The 23,750-nt window shown below is 41.3% G+C and overlaps 1 protein-coding gene across 7 annotated transcripts in view; it reads left to right on the forward strand.

Moving 5' to 3' along the window:
• Positions 1-6,277: 6,277 nt before the first annotated feature.
• LOC110491348 (KH domain-containing RNA-binding protein qki.S) overlaps positions 6,278-23,750 on the forward strand; it is a 36,542-nt gene continuing 19,069 nt past the window's right edge. For 4 of the 7 annotated variants that reach the window (XR_005036438.2, XM_036946127.2, XM_036946129.2 and 1 more), the window contains exons 1-2: positions 6,278-7,020; positions 20,623-20,774. Coding sequence is in view for 5 of the 7 variants with exons in the window: in XM_036946127.2 (XP_036802022.1) it covers positions 6,867-7,020; positions 20,623-20,774 (306 nt within the window). In the remaining 2 variants the exon portion in view is untranslated. Of the gene's footprint in view, positions 7,021-20,622; positions 20,775-20,864; positions 20,886-23,750 lie in introns of all 7 variants that reach the window. The other 3 variants (XR_016487123.1, XM_090201878.1, XM_090201877.1) reach the window with 1 other exon arrangement.

Below are 23,750 nucleotides of genomic sequence, written 5' to 3' on the forward strand. Positions count from 1 at the left end.
AGAGGTAAAATATACAGTGAAAACAATAGTGGTCCTAAAACGGATCCTTGAGGAACACCGAAATGTACAGTTGATTTGTCAGAGGACAAACCATTCACAGAGACAAACTGACATCTTTCCGACAGATAAGATCTGAACCAGGCCAGAACTTGTCCGTGTAGACCAATTCACCGTGAACCATTAAATCCACCGTGAACCATCAGATCCTCCTCTCCACCCTCGCAGGGCTGGGTGTCTCAGGCTCTGCACACTCATGGACTGCATCCTATGTGGCAGGCCGCTCCTACCAGGTGATGTGGAGAGGATCTGTGTCTGCCCCACGCACTCTCACTACTGGTGTCCCCCAGGGGTCGGTTCTAGGCCCTCTCCTCTTCTCTCTATACACCAAGTCATTGGCGCTGTCCACTCGCTCCTGCAGTGACTCGCTCCTCTACAACCCTCAAACTCAACTCTAGACCTCGAAGCCAGTTTCATTGCTTTTCTCCATTGTTCCCCTCTATTCAGGGAGAGATTTAGACCTGGGACACCAGGTGGATGCAATTTATTATCAGGTAGAACAGAAAACCAGCAGGCCACCTCTGATTTCTTGGCCCTTCCACCCCTACGGGAGGGCAGCTCCGCTCAGCCCAGTCCAAGCTCTTCTCTGTCCTGGCACACCAATGGTGTAACCAATTTCCCCCTGAAGCTAGGACAGCAGAGTCCCTGGCCATCTTCTGAAAACATCTGAAACCCTACTTCCTTAAAGAGTATCTTAATAATCTCATAGCCTTCCCCCTTTCGCACCCCCTCCTCACCACTTTCCCCCTTTATTGAGTAAACATCTATGTGTGGTTGTCCCACCTAGCTATTTTAAGATTAATGCACTAACTGTAAACCTTTCTGGATAAGATCGTCTGCTAAATTACTAAAATGTAAATGAATTCAATTGAAATTTAATGTAAAAACTGCATGCAATATTCCTAAAATTCCGTTTAAAATCATGAAATACTTTTTTGAAATACAATTTTAGGGTTAGGGATAGGGAAAATGATCTCCTAATCTGCCATGAGAAGTCACTTCTGGCCTTAACTGTATCAAAGTGGCTTGTTTGCAGGGAGTCCCATTATGATGTAACTCAAAGAAGCTGTCCTCTGCTGCAGTCTACTGGTGCAGATAGGTACTGCTCTGCTCCCTCATCCTGTCATTCTACAGCAGATATCACTATCCCAATGTCTCCTTTGATATTCCCCTGGACTTTTGTCCTTTGTTTAGTGATGTCATAGTTTGACCTCTAACCCAGAGCTCTGGGGTCAAACACGTAACCATCAAAGACACAGATAAACATTTTCTGAACTATGTTCATCTAGAGAGAGAGAGAGAGCCCTCTGCTGTGAGTATGTTTTAGTAGCTAGTCAGTGTCTTGTGTCTTAATGAGAGGGGGTATTGTTTGGGCCCCGCCCTGAATACCCATCACACCGTACCAGGCTGATACAACGACATCACCCAATAACAAACACACACACACACACACACACACACACACACACACACACACACACAAACAAACACACACATATACACACACACATATGCACATTTAAATTCAGAAGTTTACATACACTTGGGTTGGAGTCATTAAAACTCCACAAATGTCTTGCAAACAAACTATAGTTTTGGCAGGTTGGTTAGGACATCTACTTTGTGCATGACATAAGTCATTTTTCCAACAATTGTTTAGACATATTATTTCACTTATATTTCTCTGTATCACAATTCCAGTGGGTCAGAAGTTTACATACACTGCGTTGACTGTGCCTTTAAACAGCTTGGAAAATTCCAGAAAATGATGTAATGGCTTTAGAAGCTTCTGATAGGCTAATTGACATAATTTGAGTCAATTGGAGGTGTACCTGTGGATGTATTTCAAGGCCTACCTTCAAACTCAGTGACTCTTTGCTTGACATCATTGTAAAATTAAAAGAAATCAGTCAAGAACTCAGAAAAACAATTGTAGACAACCACAAGTCTGGTTCATCCTTGGGAGCAATTTCCAAACGCCTGAAGGTACCACATTCAGCTGTACAAACAATAGTACGCAAGTATAAACACCATGGGACCACGAAGCCGTCATAACGCTCAGGAAGGATACGCGTTCTGTACCCTAGAGATGAACATACATTGGTGTGAAAAGTGCAAATCAATCCCGGAACAACAGCAAAGGACCTTGTGAAGATGCTGGAGGACACGTGTACAAAAGTATCTATATCCACAGTAAAACGAGTCCTATATCGACATAACTTGAAAGGCCGCTCAGCAAGGAAGAAGCCACTGCTCCAAAATGTCCATGAAAAAGCCAGAAGACGGTTTGCAACTGCACATGTGGACAAAGATCGTACTTTTTGGAGAAATGTCCTCTGGTCCGATGAAACAAAAATGGAACTATTTGGCCATAAGGACCATCGTTATGTTTGGAGGAAAAAGGTGTGGCTTGCAAGCTGGAGAACACCATCCCAACTGTGAAGCACGGGGGTGGCAGCATCATGTTGTGGGTTAGTGCTTTGCTGCAAGAGGGACTGGTGCACTTCACAAAGATGATGGCATCATGATGAGGGAAAATTATGTGGATATATAGAAGCAACATCTCAAGACATCAGTCAGGAAGATAAAGCTTGTTCGCAAATGGGTCTTCCAAATGGACAATGACCCCAAGCATACTTCCAAAGTTGTAGCAAAATGGCTTAAGGACAACAAAGTCAAGGTATTGGAGTGGCCATCACAGAGCCCTGACATCAATCCTATAGAAGATTTGTGGGCAGATCTGAAAAAGTGTGTGCGAACAAGGAGGCCTACAAACCTGACTCATTTACACCAGCTATGTCAGGAGGAATGGGCCAAAATTCACCCAACTTATTGTAGGAAGCTTGTGGAAGGCTCCCCGAAACGTTTGACCCAAGTTAAACAGTTTAAAGGCAATGCTACCAAATATTAATTGAGTGTATGTAAACTTCTGACCCACTGGGAATGTGATGAAACAAATAAAAGCTGAAATAAATAATTCACTCTACTATTATTCTGACATTTCACATTCTTAAAATAAAGTGGTGATCCTAACTGGAATTTTTACTAGGATTAAATGTCAGGAATTGTGAAAAACGTTTAAATGTATTTGGCTAAGGTGTATGTAAACTTCCGACTTCAACTGTACATACACACATATACAGTACACACATATATACACACAGGCGCACAAATGCATGCACCCACACACACACACACACACACACACACACACACACACACACACACACACAATGTCCCCTACCCCATCAGACGTATAAGACCATCGTTGTGTTGAAGGTTAAATACACACATCTGATTGTTTGGAGGAATGAGATGTGGTGCTTGGTGGGTGGAGATGGGGGGGGGGGGGGGGGAGCTGAATCTGAGATGAATATTCTGTCTGTGTAGTGTGTGTTTGTGTCAGATGAATATTCTCTCTGCTCCATGTCTGTGGTGGCAGTGAACAGTGGGACAACAGTGTGAGACAGCTGTGGCTGACAAAGACTGGAGTCAGAACAGCTAGTCCACAGAGTCAGAACACACACACACATACAGCATTGCCAATAACAAGGCATTATTATTCAAACTATACATTAATTTAGCATTTTATTCAAAGAAAAGTGTGTGTGTGAGAGAGAGAGAGAGAGAGAGAGAGAGAGAGAGAGAGAGAGAGAGAGAGAGAGAGAGAGTGAGAGAGAGAGAGAGTGAGAGAGAGAGAGAGAGAGAGAGAGAGAGTGAGAGAGAGAGTGAGAGAGAGAGAGAGAGAGAGAGAGAGAGAGAGAGAGAGAGAGAGAGAAGTGAGAGACCACTTGAATGCCACACACACATCCAGAGATCCCCCAGAGTGACAGAGAGTGAGGTAAAACAGGTGTGCAAACCTCTGAAGGAACATTGACAAACAGCATTGTTGACATTGTTACTGCTATCAGCCAATCCAATCACATTGAACAACAGATTCACTACATGGAACAACAGATAGTCCCCAAACAAATCTAAAGGAAATTTGTTCACAGCTCGTCCTCTAAGTCTGTGTGTATGTGTGTGTTTGTGTGTGTATGTGTGTGTGTGTGTGTGTGTGTACAACTAGAATTCAGTGAAGTGAGGACATTTTGCCGGTCCTCACTTGTAAAAAAGACATTTTAGTCTTAAGGGTTAGGTTTAGGGTTAGAATTAGGGTTAGGGGTTAGTGGTTAGGTTTGGAGGTTAAGGTTAGGGTTAAGGTTAGGGTTAATTAAGGGTTAGGGGTTAGTGGTTAGGTTTGGAGGTTAAGGTTAGGGTTAAGGTTAGGGTTAATTAAGGGTTAGGGAAAATAGGATTTTGAATGGGAATCAATTGTCCCCAAAAAGTCCTCACAAGTATAGTAAGACATACAGTGCCTTCAAAAAGTATTCATACCCCTTGACTTATTACACATTTTGTTGTGTTACAGCCTGAATTCAAAATTAATGTAATTTTTTTTTGTCATCCATCTACCCACAGTACCTCATAATGACATAGCAAAAACATGTTGAGTCAATAGTTTGTAGAAACACTTCTGGAAGTGATTACAGCTGTGAATCCTTCTGGGTACGTCTCTAAGAGCTTTCCACACCTGGATTGTGCAACATTTGCCATTCATCTTTTCAAAATTATTCAAGCTCTGTCAAATTGGTTGTTGATCTTTGCTATACAACCATTTTCAGGTCAAGCAGATTTAAGTCAAAACTGTAACTCGGCCAATCAGGAACATTCAACTGACTTAGGAAGGACTTTAATAAATGGATCACTAGACACTTTAATAATGCCACTGTAATCATGTTCACATATCTTTCATTACTCATCTCATATACTATATTTTATACCATCTATTGCATCTTGCCTGTGCCGCTCGGTCATCGCTCATCTATATATTTATATGTATATATTCTTATTCCATCCCTTTACTTAGATGTGTGTGTATTAGGTAGTTGCTGTGGAATTGTTAGATTGCTGTTAGATATTACTGCACTGTCAGAACTAGAAGCACAAGCATTTCGCAACCCTCGCAATAACATCTGCTAACCATGTGTGTGACCAATAAAATTTGTTTTGATTTGATTCACTGTCTTCTTGGTAAGCAACTCCAGTGTAGATTTGGCCTTGTGTTTTAAGTTATTGTCCTGCTGAAAGATGAATTAATCTCCCAGTGTCTGGTGGAAAGCAGACTGAACCAGGTTTTCCTCTAGGATTTTGCCTGTGCTTAGTTCCAATCCGTTTCTTTTTTATCCTGAAAATCTCCCCAGTCCTTAACGACTACAAGCATTCCCACAACATGATGTAGCCACCACTATGTTTGAAAATAATCTGTTGTATTGGATTTGTCCCAAACATAACACTTTGTATTCAGGACAAAAAGTGAATTGCTCTGCCAAGTTATTTGCAGTGTTACTTTAGTGCCTTGTTGCTAACAGCTTGTACTGTCTTCCTTCTTTTCATTCTGTCATTTAGGTTAGTATTGTGGAGTAACTACAATATTGTTTATCCATCCTCAATTTTCTTCTATCACAGCCATTAAACCCTTTAACTGTATTTAAATCACCATTGGCCTCATAGTGAAATCCCTGAGCGGTTTCCGTCCTCTCTGGCAACTGAGTTAGGAAGGATGCCTGTATCTTTGTATTGACTGGGTGTATTGATACACCATCCAAAGTGTAATTAATATATTCACTGGGCTCAAAGGGCTATTCAATGTCTACTTTTTTTTTACCCATCTACCAATGGGTGCCCTTCTTTGTGAGGCATTGGAAAACCTCCATGGTCTTTGGTAGAATCTGTGTTTGAAATTCACTGCTCGACTGAGTGACCATACAGATAATTGTATGTGTGGGGTACAGATATGAGATAGTCATTTAGCATGTTAAACACTATTATTGCACACAGAGTGTGCATTTATTATGTGACTTGTTTAGCAAAATGTTACTGCAGAACTTATTTAAGCTTGCTATAACAAAGGGTGTGAATACTTATCGATTCAAGACATTTCAGCTTGAAATGTTTTATATATATGTAAAAATTTCAAAAAACAACACTACTGGGTATTGTGTGTAGGCCAGTGACATAACATCTCAATTTAATTTTATATTCAGGCTGTAACACAACAACATGTGGAAAAAGTAAAGTGGTGCGAATACTTTCTGAAGGCACTATCGCTATGTGTGTGTGTGTGTGTGTGTGAGAGAGAGAGAGAGAGAGAGAGAGAGAGATGTGGGGGAGGAGAGACAGAGACAGACGCGAGATGACAAACACGCTGTCTCTCCTCCATAGATTTTCTAAATCTGAATCCAATCTTCGGGGACGCGCAGCTCTCTCTGGTACCTCCCCCTTCCCCATTTCGGTCTCTCTCTCCTTATTTCTCCTTCTCTTGCAGTGTGATGTGTGGTCATATGACAGGGTCTGAATACCAACACACTCGACATGAGCGAGGAGGCGTAAACCGGAGAAAACAAGTGGCTAAGTGTGTGTCGCGGACACTGAGAGAGCGTGAGCGGTTACTGGGGAACGCCTATCTGACTGAAACTGCGGAGAAGAAAATTAGTTTAAAGCAACGGGGGACACTAACTAACTAACTTTAGGCATATCCAACCCAGCGAAGTTAAAATATATATATATATTTACAAATCGCATCGTGTTATTGCTTTCCACTTTTCTGAGCGGTGTGTGCCCAAATCTCAGAATCGGAGGAGGCTGGGGCTTGAGGAAGCAGTTTGGACATACTTTTATTTTAAAGTTATACTTTTTTTTGTTGTTAAGCGTCATTCTAGAGCGTCAGCCCTGATTTTGGCTGGTAAACTTGAGTTGTTAGTTTGACAATGGTCGGCGAGTTGAATGAGCAGGTCCGGGAAAGACCCAGACCAAGGCCCAGCCCGGACTACCTGATGCAGTTGATGACAGACCGGAAGGTGATGAGCTCGCTGCCCAACTTCACTGGCATCTTCACTCACCTGGAGCGGCTCTTAGACGAAGGTAAGTGCTTAGGCTACAATGCATATATATTTGTAAAGATTTACAAAAAAATATGATAGGTCTATAATTAGCAGTGGTAAAAAAAGTAGCAAATTGTCATTCTTGAGTAAAAGTAAAGATACCTTAATAGAAAATTACTCAAGTGAAAGTCACCCAGTAAAATACTTATTGAGTAAATGTCAGAAATTATTTAGTTTTAAATATACTTAAGTATCAAAAGTAAAAGTATAATTAATGTCTAATTCCTTATATTAAGCAAAGTAGATGGCCACATTTTCTAGTTTTTTACATTTATTTACAGATAGCAAGGGGCATGCTACAACTCAGATATAATTTACAAACGAAGCATGTGTTTAGTGAGTCCACCAGATCAGGGGCAGTAGGGATGACCAGGGATGTTCTCTTGATAAGTTTGTGAATTATACAATTTTATTGTCCTGCTAAGCATTGAAAATGTAACGGAGTATGTATGGAGTAAAAATGACATCATTTCCTTTAGGAATGTAGTGAAGTAAAAGTTGTCAAAAATATGAATAGTAAAGTACGGATACCCCAAAAACAACTTAGTACTTTAAAGTATTTCTACTTAAGTACTTTACTCCACTGATAATTAGTTGGTTGATATTTCAACTATGTTGTTTGGTGAGATACTGTGACACACATTAATAAACAGACACACCATAGACATTAAGAGAGACACACCAGGCAGTTGGTGATGTGAACAAACGGACAGTTGTTAGTCTGGGTCGGTGACCTATTGTGCAAGGCGGTGTGAATGTGGCGGCCCATCCCCGGTTAGTCACGAGGCTCAGTACTCGGTCAACGGGATGTCAACCTGAAAATACTTGACTTTGGAGGACGTGAATAGAGAGCCAGTAAACTCTCTCTGTGTGTGTGTACAGTATGGCTGATTGATTGATTGATTGTAGTCTTTGAAGAGGACCCCCATCACAACAACCAAAAACACTCCAAGCAGGTCAAACGACATAGTAACAAACAATGAGATGTCCTGTGGAATTAATGATCAGATTATATTGATTTTGACAAAGGACAAGGAGAGGGGGAGAAATAACGTAAAAATGACTGAGAGGAAGACAACGGGAGAAAGACAAGAGGGGGAGAGGCCGGGGAGGTATTTGTGCTTGGCTTTATCTCTACACTTCAACCTGCCATTACACTATCTAGATTTCTCTCTGTATATATATATATATAGACTGCACATACTCACTCACACTCATGCACCAGCTCTCTTTCCATTCTGCAGCCACATTATTCTTATTGTGCCAATTTTAACTACTGTGGCCGTCTCATCCAAGACACATTTCTCGTGTGTGTGTGTGTGTGTGTGTGTGTGTGTGTGTGTTTGTGTGTGTGTGTGTGTGTGTGATATGTACGCAGGGCTCTAAATTATTTATTTTTATTGGGAGCACAATTTAGGAGCACCAGAAAATACGATTTTTATTTTATTGATTTGCGATACAGCCAATAAGAAATCTAGCTACTTTTAAAACACATGTTGTGCCCCAGAAACTAATATGCAACACAGTAAAGACAGTTTGTTATAAAAGCTAAGATGTTGCTACGAATACCTGTCATTGAAATGACAAAGTCATTAGTGGAATATTAGGTTTCTACATTGTGTAAAAGCGCTATTTTACTTTTTGTTGTTGTAATGTTTTATTTAACTTTTCTTTTTTTTGTTGACAAACAAAAACACAATAAACCTACTTAACATTGACATACATTTCCACCAACATTATGTGGTTTCTGTCTGTTGCCAGATTTCTAAACAAATATGTTAATGATAAAACATTTGATTCTACCAATATTTACATGCATGCATTTCCACCAACATTAATGACGTCACACTTGCTCAGACCTACGTTCCAATCGTGCCCACATCCAAATGTTGTTTTCTAATGCTTGTAACACTCTGACTTCAAATTGTGTTATGACGTTTCTGTCTGTAGCCAGTTTCAAAAATAATAATAAAGCATTTGATTGGTCCAGTATTTAAGTAATAGCTTTTTCAATATAAGCGCTAAAAATAATATTGTCCAACCCATTGAGTATCTCACGGCACCCTCATATGCCATGTCTTGAAATGTGCAGATAGATGGATTAAAAGTAAATGTATATTGTAAAGCTTCTGACAGCCACTTTCTAACTCCGCCTAAAACTGTTGGACTTTATAGTACTCCCAGAAGGCATGTGTCATTGAGTCACTGTTAGTTTTACACTTAAGACATGACTCTGAAGTTTTGCTGTAGAATTTGTATAATACATTTTAGACATTAGTTTATACTGGATTAAGCGTACATTTGAGTTAACTGTGTCATTTTCTATGTCTTGGTTCCAATAGTTTATATTTTTTTCGAAGACATTGTCAGTTGGACATTACCTATCATCTTAGTATATTTTTCTGTCTCAAATAGGATTGCTCTGATGTCCAAAAGCTTTCAGGTCAAAATGTTGTAATATAAAACTTAAGTTGCAAATATTTGAAAATGTCTACGTTGGTCAGTCCAAAATTGCTTTTTAATTCTGTCATGGAATTAATTGTATTTCCTATTACCACATCATTTACGGTTTCTATGCCTTTAGTTTTCCATGTGGGACAATTTGTCGGTGAATTCTGAAAAGCCAAGGATTGTTTCATAGGGGTGTGTTTTTAGAGAGTGATATTGGTTCTTGTAGGATCCGTTTCATTTTCTTCAATGTTATAGTGTTCTTAACAACGAAGTTGCTATAGTGTTCTTAACTATGAAGTTGTTATAGTGTTCTTAACTATGAAGTTGTTATAGTGTTCTTAACTATGAAGTTGTTTTAGTGTTCTTAACTATGAAGTTGTTATAGTGTTCTTAACAACAAAGTTGTTAAAGTGTTCTTAACTATGAAGTTGTTATAGTGTTCTTAACTATGAAGTTGTTGTAGTGTTCTTAACTATGAAGTTGTTATAGTGTTCTTAACTATGAAGTTGTTATAGTGTTCTTAACTATGAAGTTGTTGTAGTGTTCTTAACTATGAAGTTGGTATAGTGTTCTTAACTATGAAGTTGTTATAGTGTTCTTAACTATGAAGTTGTTGTAGTGTTCTTAACTATGAAGTTGTTGTAGTGTTCTTAACTATGAAGTTGTTATAGTGTTCTTAACTATGAAGTTGTTATAGTGTTCTTAACTATGAAGTTGTTGTAGTGTTCTTAACTATGAAGTTGTTATAGTGTTCTTAACTATGAAGTTGTTGTAGTGTTCTTAACTATGAAGTTGTTGTAGTGTTCTTAACTATGAAGTTGTTATAGTGTTCTTAACTATGAAGTTGTTATAGTGTTCTTAACTATGAAGTTGTTATAGTGTTCTTAACTATGAAGTTGTTGTAGTGTTCTTAACTATGAAGTTGTTATAGTGTTCTTAACTATGAAGTTGTTATAGTGTTCTTAACTATGAAGTTGTTATAGTGTTCTTAACTATGAAGTTGTTATAGTGTTCTTAACTATGAAGTTGCTATAGTGTTCTTAACTATGAAGTTGTTAATGTGCTTCGCTCCATCCTTTGAAAACAGACACGTGAGAAGATTCTGGGGAAAAGCATGCACCTCTTCAATATGAACCCATTCTTCCTCTTTAGTGCATTTAACTATACGTTGTAAGTAAAAGCCTTGGGTTGTGAGTTGATACAACTCCAAGTCTGGGAGGTTAAAATCACAGATTTAGGGACATGTATACTTTTTTAAAGAATGTCTTCGGTGGGGTAATTGGTATTACTGAAAAAAAATATAGAAACCTTCGGAGTTATGTCATTCTAAAGATGTTTATTCTACTTGTAAGATTTACGAGGAGATTTTTCCATTTAATTAGATCTGCCTTAACTTTATTTCATTACTCAACAACATTATCTTTATATATTTGTTGTTTGTTGTCACTTATTAAGCTTCCAAAGTATTTCATATTTTTTGTTGTCCACTGCTGTAAATCAAGAGTTATTTTTCCTATTGCCCTTATTAAAAAAATTCCACGTTCATTTTATATCCTGAGATTTTAGAGTATTCCAAAAATATTTTTAACAAGGGGGACATTGAGTTTTCAATATTAGTGAGTCATATCAGGAGATTTTTAGCAAATAAGTTACGTTTGTATTCCTGTTTGCCAATACCTGTTACATTTTGGGGCCTGTTTAATTATATCTGCAAGCAGTTCAATTGCCAGTGCAAACATGAGGGGGGAGAAAGGACATCCCTGTCTCAAATCAAATCCAACTTTATTTGTCACATGTGCCAAATACAACAGGTATTACCGTGAAATGCTTACTTACAAGTCCTTAATCAACAGTGCAGTTCAAGAAGAGTTAAGAAAATATTTACCAAATAAACGAAAATAAAAATTAACACAATAACGAGGCTATATAAAGGGGGTACCAGAACTGAGTCAGTGTGCGGGGGTACATGTAGGTAGGAGTGAAGTGACTATGCATAGATAATAAATAGAAGGTAGGAGCAGGGTACACAACAAATGGGGTGGGGGTCAATGTAATAGTCCGGTGGCCATTTGATTCATTGTTCAGCAGTCTTTTTTTATTTTTCATTTTTTATTTTATTTTTTTATTTTACCCCTTTTTTCTCCCCAATTTCGTGGTATCCAATTGTTGTAGTAGCTACTATCTTGTCTCGTCACTACAACTCCCGTACGGGCTCGGGAGAGACGAAGGTTGAAAGTCATGCGTCCTCCGATACACAACCCAACCAAGCCGCACTGCTTCTTAACACAGCGCGCATCCAACCCGGAAGCCAGCACCAATGCGTGGTTAGTGCGCACTGCGCCCGGTCCGCCACAGGAGTCGCTGGTGCGCGATGAGACAAGGACACCCCTCCACCCCTAAGCCCTCCCTAACCCGGACGACGCTAGGCCAATTGTGCGTCGCCCCACGGACCTCCTGGTCGCGGCCGGTTACGACAGAGCCTGGGCGCGAACCCAGAGACTCTGATGGCACAGCCCTTAACCACTGCGCCACCCGGGAGGCCATTGTTCAGCAGTCTTATGGCTTGGGGGTAGAGGCTTTTAAGGAGCCTTTTGGTCCTAGACTTGGCGCTCCAGTACTGCTTGCCGTGCGGTAGCAGAGAAAACAGTCTATGACTTGGGTAACTGGAGTCTCTGACAATTTTATGGGATTTCCTCTGACACCGCCTATTAATATAGGTCCTGAATTGCAGGAAGCTTGGCCCCAGTGATGTACTGGGTCGTACGCACTACCCTCTGTAGTGCCTTATGGTCAGATGCAGAGCAGTTGCCATACAAGGCAGTGACGGTTAGGATGCTCTCGATGGTGCAGCTGTAGAACTTTTTGAGGATCTGGGGACCCATGCCAAAATGTTTCAGTCTCCTGAGGGGGAAAAGGTTTTGTCGGTGCCCTCTTCACGACTGTCTTGGTGTGTTTGGACCATGATAGATCGTTGGTGATGCGGACACCAAGGAACTTGAAACTTTCGACTTGCTCCACTACAGCCCCGTTGATGTTAATGGGGGCCTGTTTGGCCCACCTTTTCCTGTAGTCCACAATCTGCTCCTTTGTCTTGCTCACATTGAGGGAGAGGTTGTTGTCCTGGCACCACACTCCCAGTTCTCTGACCTCCCTATAGGCTGTCTCATCATTGTCTGTCGTCAGCAAACTTAATGATGGTGTTGGAGTCGTGTTTGTCCACGCAGTTGTGGGTGAACAGGGAGTACAGGAGGGGACTAAGTACACACCCCTGAGGGGTCCCAGTGTTGAGGATCAGCGTGGCAGATGTGTTGTTGCCTACCCTTACCACCTGGGGCCGGCCTGTCAGGAAGTCCAGGATCCAGTTGTAGAGGGAGGTGTTTAGTCCCAGGGTCCTTAACTTAGTGATGAGTTTCGTGGGCACTATGGTGTTGAATGCTGAGCTATAATCAATGAACAGCATTCTCACATAGGTGTTATTTTTGTCCAGGTGGGAAAGGACAGTGTGGAGTGCGATTGAGATTGCGTCATCTGTGGATCTGTTGGGGCAGTATGCGAATTGGAGTGGGTCTAGGGTAACCGGGAGGATGCTGTTGATACGAGCCATGACCAGCCTTTCAAAGAACTTCATGGCTACTGACGTGAGTGCCACAGGGCGGTAATCATTTAAGCAGGTTACCTTCTCTTCCTTGGGCACAGGGACTATGGTAGTCTGCTTGAAACATGTAGGTATTACAGACTCTGTCAGGGAGAGGTTGAAAATGTCAGTGAAGACACCTGCCAGTTGGTCCGCACATGCTTTGATACACGTCCTGGTAATCCATCTGGCCCTGCGGCTTTGTGAATGTTGACCTGTTTAAAGGTCTTACTCACATCGGCTATGGAGAGCGTTATCTCACAGTCATCCAGTACAGCTGGTGCTCTTGTGCATGCTTCAGTGTTGCTTGCCTCGAAGCGAGCATAAAAGGCATTTAGCTCGTCTGGTAGGCTCGCGTCACTGGGCAGCTCCCGTCTGGGTATCCCTTTGTAGTTTGTAATAGTTTTCAAGCCCTGCCACATCCAACGAGTGTCAGAGCCGGTGTAGTAGGATTCAATCTTCATCCTGTATTGACGCTTTGCTTTTTTGATGGATCATCTGATGGCATAGCGGGATTTTTTATAGGTGTCTGGATTAGTGTCCCGCTCCTTGAAAGCGGCAGCTCTAGCCTTTAGCTCGATGCGGATGTTGCCTGTAATCCATGGCTTCTGGTTGGGATATGTGCATAAGGTCACTGTGGGGACGACGTCGTCCGTGCACTTATTGATGAAGCCGATGACTGAGTTGGAATAATCCTCAATGTCATTGGATGAATCCCGGAACATGTTCCAGTCTGTGCTTGCAAAACAGTCCTGTAGCGTAGCATCCGCGTCATCTGACCACTTCCATATTGAGTGAGTCACTGGTACTACCTGCTTTAGTTTTTGCTTCTAAGCAGGAATCAGGAGGATAGAATTATGGTCAGATTTGCCAAATGGAGGGTGGGGGAGAGCTTTGTATGCATCTCTGTGTGTGGAGTAAATGTGGTCAAGTGTTGTTTTTCCTCTTGTTGCACATGTGACATGCTGGTAAAAATGTGGTAAATCTGATTTAAATTTGCCCGCTTTAAAGTCCTCGGCCACTAGGAGCGCCGCTTCTGGGGGAGCATTTTCTTGTTTGCTTATGGCCTTATAGAGTTGGTTGAGTGCAGTCTTAGTGCCAGCATCGGTCTGTGATGGTAAATAGACGGCTACGAATAATATAGATGAGAACTCTCTTAGTAGATAGTGTGGTCTACAGCTTATCATAAGGTACTCTACCTCAGGCGAGCAATACTTCAAGACTTCTATAATATTAAACATCGACCACCAGCTGTTATTGACAAAAAGACACACCCCCACCCCTCGTCTTACCAGATGTAGCTTCTCTGTTCTGCTGGTGCATGGAAAATCCCTCCAGCTCTATATTATCTTTGTCGTCGTTCAGACACAACTCGGTGAAACATAAGATATTACTGTTCTTAATGTCTCATTGGTAGTATAATTGTAATCGTAGGTCATCAATTTTATTTTCCAATGATTGTATGTTAGCAAGTACAATTGATGGCAGTGGGAGTTTACTCGCTCGCCTAAGGATTCTCGACCACCAGCCCGATCTGCTTCCTCTTTTCCTCCGTCAAACTGAGCAATCGGGGGAGAAGGGCCTTGGTCAGGGTGATGATTATTAGTGTCAGTCGATGATTACGCTCCCGGACCCGGGATGGGGAGTTACTAGATTGAAGTATAGTGCTTGGTGGGTCTCTATTGGGTGCACTGAGAGACCTAAGTGAGATGAGTGGAAGCACCACACATAATAACCACTGTTGAATCTTAACTATGTTTACAAGGAATAATACAAATTCAGAAACTTTTTCCACATTTTGTTACGTTACAGCTTTATTTTTATTTATTTATTTTATTTTTTATATAAATTTTACCCCCCTTTCTCCCCAATTTCGTGGTATCCAATTGTTAGTAGTTAATATCTTGTCTCATTGCTACTACTCCCGTACGGGCTTGTGTTTCCTCCGAAACACAACCCAACCTTAACACAGCGCGCATCCAACCTGGAAGCCAGCCGCACCAATGTGTCAGAGGAAACACAGTGCACCTGGCGACCTGGTTGGCGCGCACTGCGCCTGGCCCGCCACAGCTAGTGCACGATGAGACAAGGATATCCCTATCGGCCAAACCCTCCCTAACCCGGACGACGCTAGGCCATTTGTGTGTCACCCCATGGACCTCCCGGTCGCGGCTGGCTGCGACAGAGCCTGGGCTCGAACCCAGGGTCTCTGGGGGCACAGAGACCACTGCCCTAGGCCACTGTTCCACCCTTTACAGCTTTATTCTAAAATTGATTAAATAGTTTTTCCCCCTCATCAATCTACACACAAAACCCCATAATGACAAGTCAAAAACAAATGTACATTTGCAAATGTATTACAAATAAAAAACAGAAATATCACATTTTAGGTAGATATTCGGACCCTTTACTCAGTACTTTGTCAATCTACTTTTTTTTAACAACAGATTGTAGCAGTTTGTTAGTTTTGGTGGGCACTGTGAACTTTAGTATTGTTTTCCCAGAGAGCATTTAACTGTTCATTACTCTCGTTTTACATTCCAAGTTGCCCTTTGTCTTTTTCTTTGACGGAGGCCATGATCTGTTGCGTTCGTGTTGCTGCACTGTTTACAAACTGATTGGTTCACTGTTTACAAACTGATTGGTTCATTGTTGTACAAAATGGATTGCTCACCCTCTCCCAGTTGCTTGGGAATATGTTGATTTATCAAGTTGAGGCTTGATTGTTTCTACATATAACCACAGTTTTGTCGGTATGCGCCTCACTATTTTCCTATATGCATTTCATTGAACATATTATACTCTCTTTAAGAATGTCAGGTTTGTGATGACGAAATGCAAAAGATCTGCTGTTCATTCATTGCTATGATCATTGACACAGATTATATTGACCAGACGCTCTAGTGGCTGCTCTAACTTTGAAAATAAATGTCTTCAAAATGGAAGGCAGCCGGGAGGAGGCAAGATCAGGTGGGACTAGGGCTGTGTCAGCTGGTGATTGTCAAGCAAATAATTGCCGGTCTCATGGTAATTGACCATTAATTAACATAAATACGTTTAGCATCTCCCGGCTTCCTCGCGTAGACTACAAGCCACTGATGCAGACCAGTGGAACATCTACATTTTAATAAATACATTTAATATAGCCTACACCATCACAATAAATCCATTATTTATTTTAAAACGGTCTAAAGAAACATGATATGAAGTAAATCTAGTCTATTTCAGAAGAACAGAATATCATACTCTGAGTTGTCCCTCTGGCTATGCCATATGCTTGTGTGCTACACTAGTTCATTTAGCAGACAATTTGCTTAGAATTCCTTGACATTATTTCATATTTTCTGAGGGTATCTATTAACAAAAGGAGTGCGTTAACAAAGAAACAAGTTCTCCTATATGCTTAATTAAGAGTTATTTATGCAACTTTAGTTGTGATTCAAACGCTAGGCTATATGTTTTGATTTTTAAAACATTCTAAGGCTGATGATGATGTGAGTTTAATTATGATTTGTAAAGAGTCACATGAAAGGCATGAACTCTGCTTTGATTTCGAGCAGGCTGCACACACTTCATCAGTCTCTCATTCACAATTTGACAAGCACTTGATAATATTCTCACCAATCCTCAAATTTCCTGGCGGCATCCCACTTGTGTGGCTGTAATGCCCCCTAAAAAAATCCATGCCTTTTGCGGCCAAAGTGGCACTTTGTTCCCTTGAGCTGGATATTATAATTCCCTTCTCCTGACTGCCAATCGCCGTGCTCCGAAGCACCTCTCACTCACATGGCTCTCTCAGATATCGCAATTCTTATTAGCCAATGCCAGTCACATGATCGGATCCTTCTCACAGGTATCTCAGCTCTAAAGTAGGCTACAAGTGAAAACAGACACATCAGAGATGCAACTGCGTGTGTCCTTCTAATCGAATTCCGAGGCACATATTGAAGATGTTAAAAGAACTGTCCACATTTACTTTTCATCAGCCAACAAGATGAGTAAGCCTAACGAACAGAAAAAGCACTATACTATGTCAATCTACTATCCCCCATAGTACAAAAGTTGACCTATGCTACTTGTCCTTCTGTGCGAGAAAGAAATATTTGGAATATACTCCGGGACAACTGTCTGTCCCCAGTCCACCTGGTCGTGCTGCTGCTCCAGTTTCAACTGTTCTGCCTGCGGCTATGGAACCCTGACCTTTTCACCGGACGTGTTACCTTGTCCTGGACCTGCTGTTTTCAACTCTCTCTCTCTCTCTACCGCACCTGCTGTCTCGACCTCTGAAAAGCCAACTGACATTTACTCCTGAGGTGCTGACCTGTTGCACCCTCTACGACCACGGATTATTATTTGACCCTGCTGGTCATCTATGAACGTTTGAACAGCTTGAAGAACAATCTGGCCTGAAATGGACATGTGCTCTTATAATCTCCACCCGGCACAGCCAGAAGACAGGCCACCCCTCAGAGCCTGGTTCCTTTCTAGGTTTCTTTCTAGGTTCATGCCTTTCTAGGTTTTTTTTCCTAGCCACTGTGCTTCTACATCTGCATTGCTTTCTGTTTTGGGTTTTAGGCTGGGTTTTCTGAATAGCACTTTGTGACATCTGCTGATGTAAAAAGGGCTTTATAAATACATTTGATTTATTGATTGGAACGTGATAGATTACAAATTAATACAACCACTCGCATCAAACAAATATTTTAAAAGCAATGAGGTTGATGCAACAGATCAGAACGTTTAGCTTAAAATGCTGGTAAACTATTAGGCTATTTCTTCATATTACATAAGCGCAGTAATGCGCACACGGCAGTAAGAGCAAATGTTCCAAAATGCAATCAATTAGCGGGAAAACACCATTCTCAAAATGACCACAAATGTGATTTTGCATGTAATGCATTATTATAAAGGTGCATTTTTATGGTGAAAATTGTCTTCCCCAAACTTAACTTAATTTTTTGAAGTTATTTGGCCACTTTAGTTGTGATGCAAACCTTATCAACATATAGGCCTATGGGCTAGGCTACATGAGGTGTGTGACTATAATTTATAAGTCACAAAAAATAGGCATGCACAGTTTCCTGCCTTACTGCACAAACTGGGCATCATTCACAAGTGATAATACATCATTCACAAGTGATAACACATCATTCACAAGCGATAATGCATCATTCACAAGTGATAACACATCATTCACAAGCGATAATGCATCATTCACAAGCGATGATGCATCATTCACAAGCGATAATGCATCATTCACAAGCGGTAATGCATAATTCACAAGCGATAATGCATCATCCACAAGCGATAATACATCATTGACAAACGATAATATTGTTACCCACCAGACTATTCTTGATTTAATCTTGTCTTTACATACATTATTTAGTTTATGTGTAAAATAAGTTTTGATACAAAATACATGTAATTTATGCACTTAAATAGAGAATGGAGGATGCTTTTCCCGTGGTTCATTTGCATGCCAGGCAGGTAAGCTATATGTGCTTAATATGTGCTTAATAGTAGTAAAGTTGATAAGTAAATATAGTAGGCCTAGTGTATAGAGGGATCCTCCTCTTTTTAATAGAGGCCATCAAACTCTGTTTTATGGTGGTCATGACTCATGACTGCCGCTGTGGCGCTAATATGGTCACCGTAACACCCCTAGGTGGGACCACTCTAGCCAATGAGAGGGCAGATAAGCTTGTGAACAACGGTTTCCAATAGTTACCACAAACACAGTCTAAATTGGCTATATAGTAAAAATGCATGTTTTTTTGTTGCTTTTTGGTCTTAATTTAAGTTTAGGGCTAGGCATAAGGTTAGCAGTGTGGTTAAGGTTAGCTTTAAAATCAAATTTTAAGAAAAGAAATTGTGGAAATAGGTGGGGTGGCTGAGGTAACTAGTGACGACCAGGCACGTGTTTTTTCTCCGTTTCCAGTATGTCACATCTCTTAGTTATATCAGTACACTCGTAAAACCCTAATCATTACAAAACTTATATTCAATCAACTAAGCCACACGTAGCAAATAAGCCAATCATTTTTTTGTTAACCAAATTTTACACTCTCCCTGACCTCCATACAAAAACTCCTCTCTTGGTCTGTGGTGAAAAACGCCATCTGCTGGAGAAGACAGAGTTTGGGCCCAGTTATCCCTCTCGCTTCGCCTCTTTCGCTCTGTCGTTGATCTCCTGAAGAAGCTATCGCTTACTTTTTTTCTGTTCTCCAAAATGGTTGGATATAAACTTGCCAGGTTGTTAGCTAGCCAATGAGGTAACATAACTGAACAAAGTGTAAACAAATGGTTAACGACACATGAGCAGTTTTACATTTTATCCAGACCGACTTACAGTAGTGAGTGCATACATTTTTTAAATACTTTTTCGTACTGGTCCCCCATGGGAGTTGAACCCACAACCCTGGCGCTGCACCGCCATGCTCCACCAACTGAGCTACACTAGAACTGCCCACGACCTGGTTTATGAATCTAAAATGAGGTCCCGGCGAGGAAGATAAAAATGTTGCACTGGTATGTTATTTTTTTACCTGGTTGGGTCACAAGCAAGCCGTTTCCACTGTAGTAATGGTGCAACCATGACACTATCAAATCTGCACTCTTTTCTCTAGGGCACTCGGAAACAACAGTACGGCACAGCCTAATCATTAAAACAATTATTATCTGGAATATATTTTTCCTAGTTGCACTGTGCCCCCAACAACAACTGCTCCCCTGGCACTGATAATGTTTACGTCGATTAAGGCAGCCCCTCGCACCTCTCTGATTCAGAGGCGTTGGGTTAAATGTGGAAGACACCTTTCGGTTGAATGCAGTTCAATTGTGCAACTGACTAAGCATCCCCTTTCCCTCTCCCAAATTGGTCGCACTTTAGAGCCCTGTGTGTGTGTGTGTGTGTGTGTGTGTGTGTGTGTGTGTGTGTGTGTGTGTGTGTGTGTGTGTGTGTGTGTGTGTGTGTGTGTGTGTGTGTGTGTGTGTGTGTGTGTGTGTGTGTGTGTGTGTGTGTGTGTGTGTGTGTGTGTGTGTGTTTAACCAGGTTTACGTGTGAGGTCAGGTGTGTTATTAGTGGCGTATAGCTGTTGTGAATATAGCTTTAGATAATTATAGTTTCAGTTATTATAACTATGTTCACACTTAGTTATCACTCAGCTTCCGTCAGGCCATAGTTATTTCACAGGGGTATGTGTGTGGTGTGTGTGTGTGTGCGTCTAGCCTAGCAGGTTATTATAGTGGTTGGCATGCTGTTAGTAATGCATCATGCAACAATATTGAAAGTCTGAGTCAGACAGCTTTAAACAAACACACACTGTCTCCGTCTTTATTTTGTAGTGCTTGACTTTATTAATTTATTTTCTGTTTCTCTCCCTCCCTCTTGCTCTCCCTCCTTCCCTCTCTTTCTTTCTCTCTCTCTCTCTTCCCTTCTCTCAATCTCTTTCTCTCTCTCCCAATCTCTCTTCGCCCTCTTTCTCCCTCCATCAGAGATAGGTAGAGTGCGCAAGGACATGTATAACGACTCAATGAATGGCGGTGTGGCTGCCGAGGGGCGGGACTCCGAGGAGCTGCCTGATGGGATTGGTCCAGTGGCTCAGCTGCAGGAGAAGCTCTATGTGCCCGTTAAAGAGTACCCCGACGTGAGTAGACAACCCTTTTTTCAACCGTTATAGATGTCTTTATGTCAGTGTCTAAATGAATAACAGAATATCTATCGCTTTCCATAACAGAAACGTCCAGCCCATTGGAGGGTAAGGTAAAGCCGATATGAATAGAATGGGCTTGGAACCTTTAACCCTTGCAATTTCACTGGTAAACTCATGAGTACACTCACAATGGCTGCCTGGTATTGTGATGCAATAATTTCCATGGTAAGGTATCATTTTTGTTCAAATGATGCTAACTGATGTGGCTCATGCAATGAATATATTTTATGTAATGTCAGTTGTGCTGATTCAACAAATCACCACACAGATTGATGGGTACACTTCCTGATTTTACTTCCTGCTTTGCTCCTAGGTTGAAGATGTCAAAGATGTTAAGACAACCGCATTCTAATATCCCATAACTCTTTGCAACAATGGGATGGTAGTTAGTAACAGCTCTGGCCCCAGATTTTTGACAATGTTGTCTTGAGCTGTATATTTTCGACCTAACTTTGCTCCTTACCAGCTGCTCCAATTGTTGAAAAGAATTGTCTTAGCCATCGACATCTTCAATGTAGCTCTGCTCCTATGGGTATACTTGCAAGGGCCACCAGTCCAACCATTATGCCATCATTGACCTCTATTTCTATGGTAGAGCCATCACCATGTTGCTTACTCATGTCTGGTCCATCCAGATTGGTTAACATAGATGGGGGTAGCAGTAAAGGGTAAAGGGCTGCTTTCTAAGCCCCCAGCCCTTATAAAAGTGGGTTAGAATGTATGGCTGAGGACATCAGATAGGGGTGACGACCAACAAGCTCTCACAGTCTCACTGCAGAATTAGACGTTTATCCACGTTACTCCAATGTTAAATGTCAAAGTTGCTCCAAACATCAAATTTCAGAAGTGTTTTGACGCCCTGGGTTGACCAGTTCTGCTCAGTATCATTATTTTTCTCCAAAGTCAAATTTCAAATTTGCTGCAAACTTCAATGACAGAAGCTTCTCTTCCTTCACATAATAAAATGACAATATAACCGCGGTTAGTGCTATCCGGGATCATTGGGAAGTCCCGACCTTAACTTTTACAATGACCATTTTAAATTTCAACTTCAATGGGGTAACGTCTGAGATGGGACGTCCAAGGATCCCAAATAGCATGGGACAGTGTAACCACTGGTAACAGACACATGCAAACACACAGAAGGACACACAAACCGATGGAACAGATGAGATCAGGGCTAAAAATACATTAGAATATCCCCTGTGTGTGTGTGTGTGTGTGTGTGTGCGCTCGCTTTAAAGGGGTTATTTTGGGAAGGAAGAGAATGCATTCACATCCGTATAAAAGTGTGGGGGTCAGAGAAACAAATAAAGACAGACACAACGGGTGTGAGAGAGGAGAGCGAGAAGAGAGGCAGCTGTCTTGTTAATCTCTCAGCTCCAGTGACAGATAAGGTTAAGAGAGCCTGGCCTCACCACCACCTGCCAAAACAAACAATGACCTATTCCTGACTCACGCGCTCTAAAGTGCCACAAAATATTTTCATGCGCCAACGGGAGTTTTATTTTGGGAGCACTGCAACTATGAAAAATATCTCCCAGATAATTGTTGTAATGATAAGGCTTCACTGTATAGTTTTGTTCCGTGAGCCTTAGAGGGAAAAAAGCGAATGCAGTCTCATTAGCGTCATGGTTGTGCCATTACTATAGTGGAAACGTTAATTCACACACTGCGCAGTGTATACACACTTAATTATAAGGATAATATATTGTAAACAGTTGTAATTTTTACGTTCGCTATTATTGTTTGTTACTTTTGACTCCCTTATATGTTCTACTGGAGCCACCTTACCCGCCTGTGCTAAACAGTTATGTTAGCTTACGAACGCGAAGACAGTTGTAGCTAATACACCGCAGTGTTGCCAACTCCTCAATAAGGAAAATAGCTATTGGCTGTCCTAAAACTCGCTAGAAGTCGCTAAATGACGTCATCACCTAATTTGCATACTTGGCCATGTGCATGTAATTTGTGATGGACGCTGTAGGAGAGGGGAATAACATCTTGGGAGAGACAAAAAGGGAGTAAAAAACACCCTAAATATGTTTAGAACTACAAATGAACTTTCTTCTGTCGATTCTTGTTTTTTTTTATGTCACAATTCCAACCCTCCTCCTTTATCCGGGTTTGGGACCGGCTAAAGTGACCCAAAAGAGACACTCTGGCAGAGTTACTTAGTTTTTTATTAAATGTTTTAGTTTTTTATTTGAGTTTTTTACATTTACATCCCGCCCTGGGGATGCCAGGGCGGGATCCAGGGCGGGATCAGCCAGCGGCGGCTCCCCGCATGTGCGATTCATTTGCAGTCTGGACGTGAGGGGTGAACATCTCCTGCTCTGACTGCAGCTGGGAGGGACTGCTGCGTGAGGACTGGGCTGCCTGCGAGTGCTTTAGGACGGAGGTGGGGCCCACGGCAACACCCGCTGCTCATTGAGAAGAGTACGATACTTGCTTTCACGTCAGAGTCTCCAATAACACCAGAAAAAGTCGCTAGATTTGTCGCTAGTCGCTTTTTAAAAAATGTGTCGCTAGAGAGGTCTGAATACTCCCTAAATATAGCGACAAAGTCGCTAAGTTGGCAACACTGTACACCGGAGCAGTCTCTGAAGAATTTTGCTAGTCTCGTTTCTTGAGTTTTCCAGCCATAGCCTTTCCTAGGCTATATTCCTATGATCGAAGTCAAACCAGGTAGGCTGCGATTGTTTTCAAAAATGTTTAGCTGATTTCACTGAGAAACCTTAACTTACAGCCCAAATAAATGTTAAACTACATCTTTAGACTTCTTAGCATAGTGAAGATCATAACAATTCCTCAAACCCTTTTCTACAAACAACCCATGCAATTGATCTGATTATTTTATAAGCATTGCTCCGCGGAGACACAATAAAAATAGACTTGCTTTCTAATTTG

The sequence above is a fragment of the Oncorhynchus mykiss genome, chromosome 16, assembly GCF_057628025.1.
Source record: "Oncorhynchus mykiss isolate SJ-2025 chromosome 16, ASM5762802v1, whole genome shotgun sequence".
NCBI lineage: Eukaryota > Metazoa > Chordata > Actinopteri > Salmoniformes > Salmonidae > Oncorhynchus > Oncorhynchus mykiss.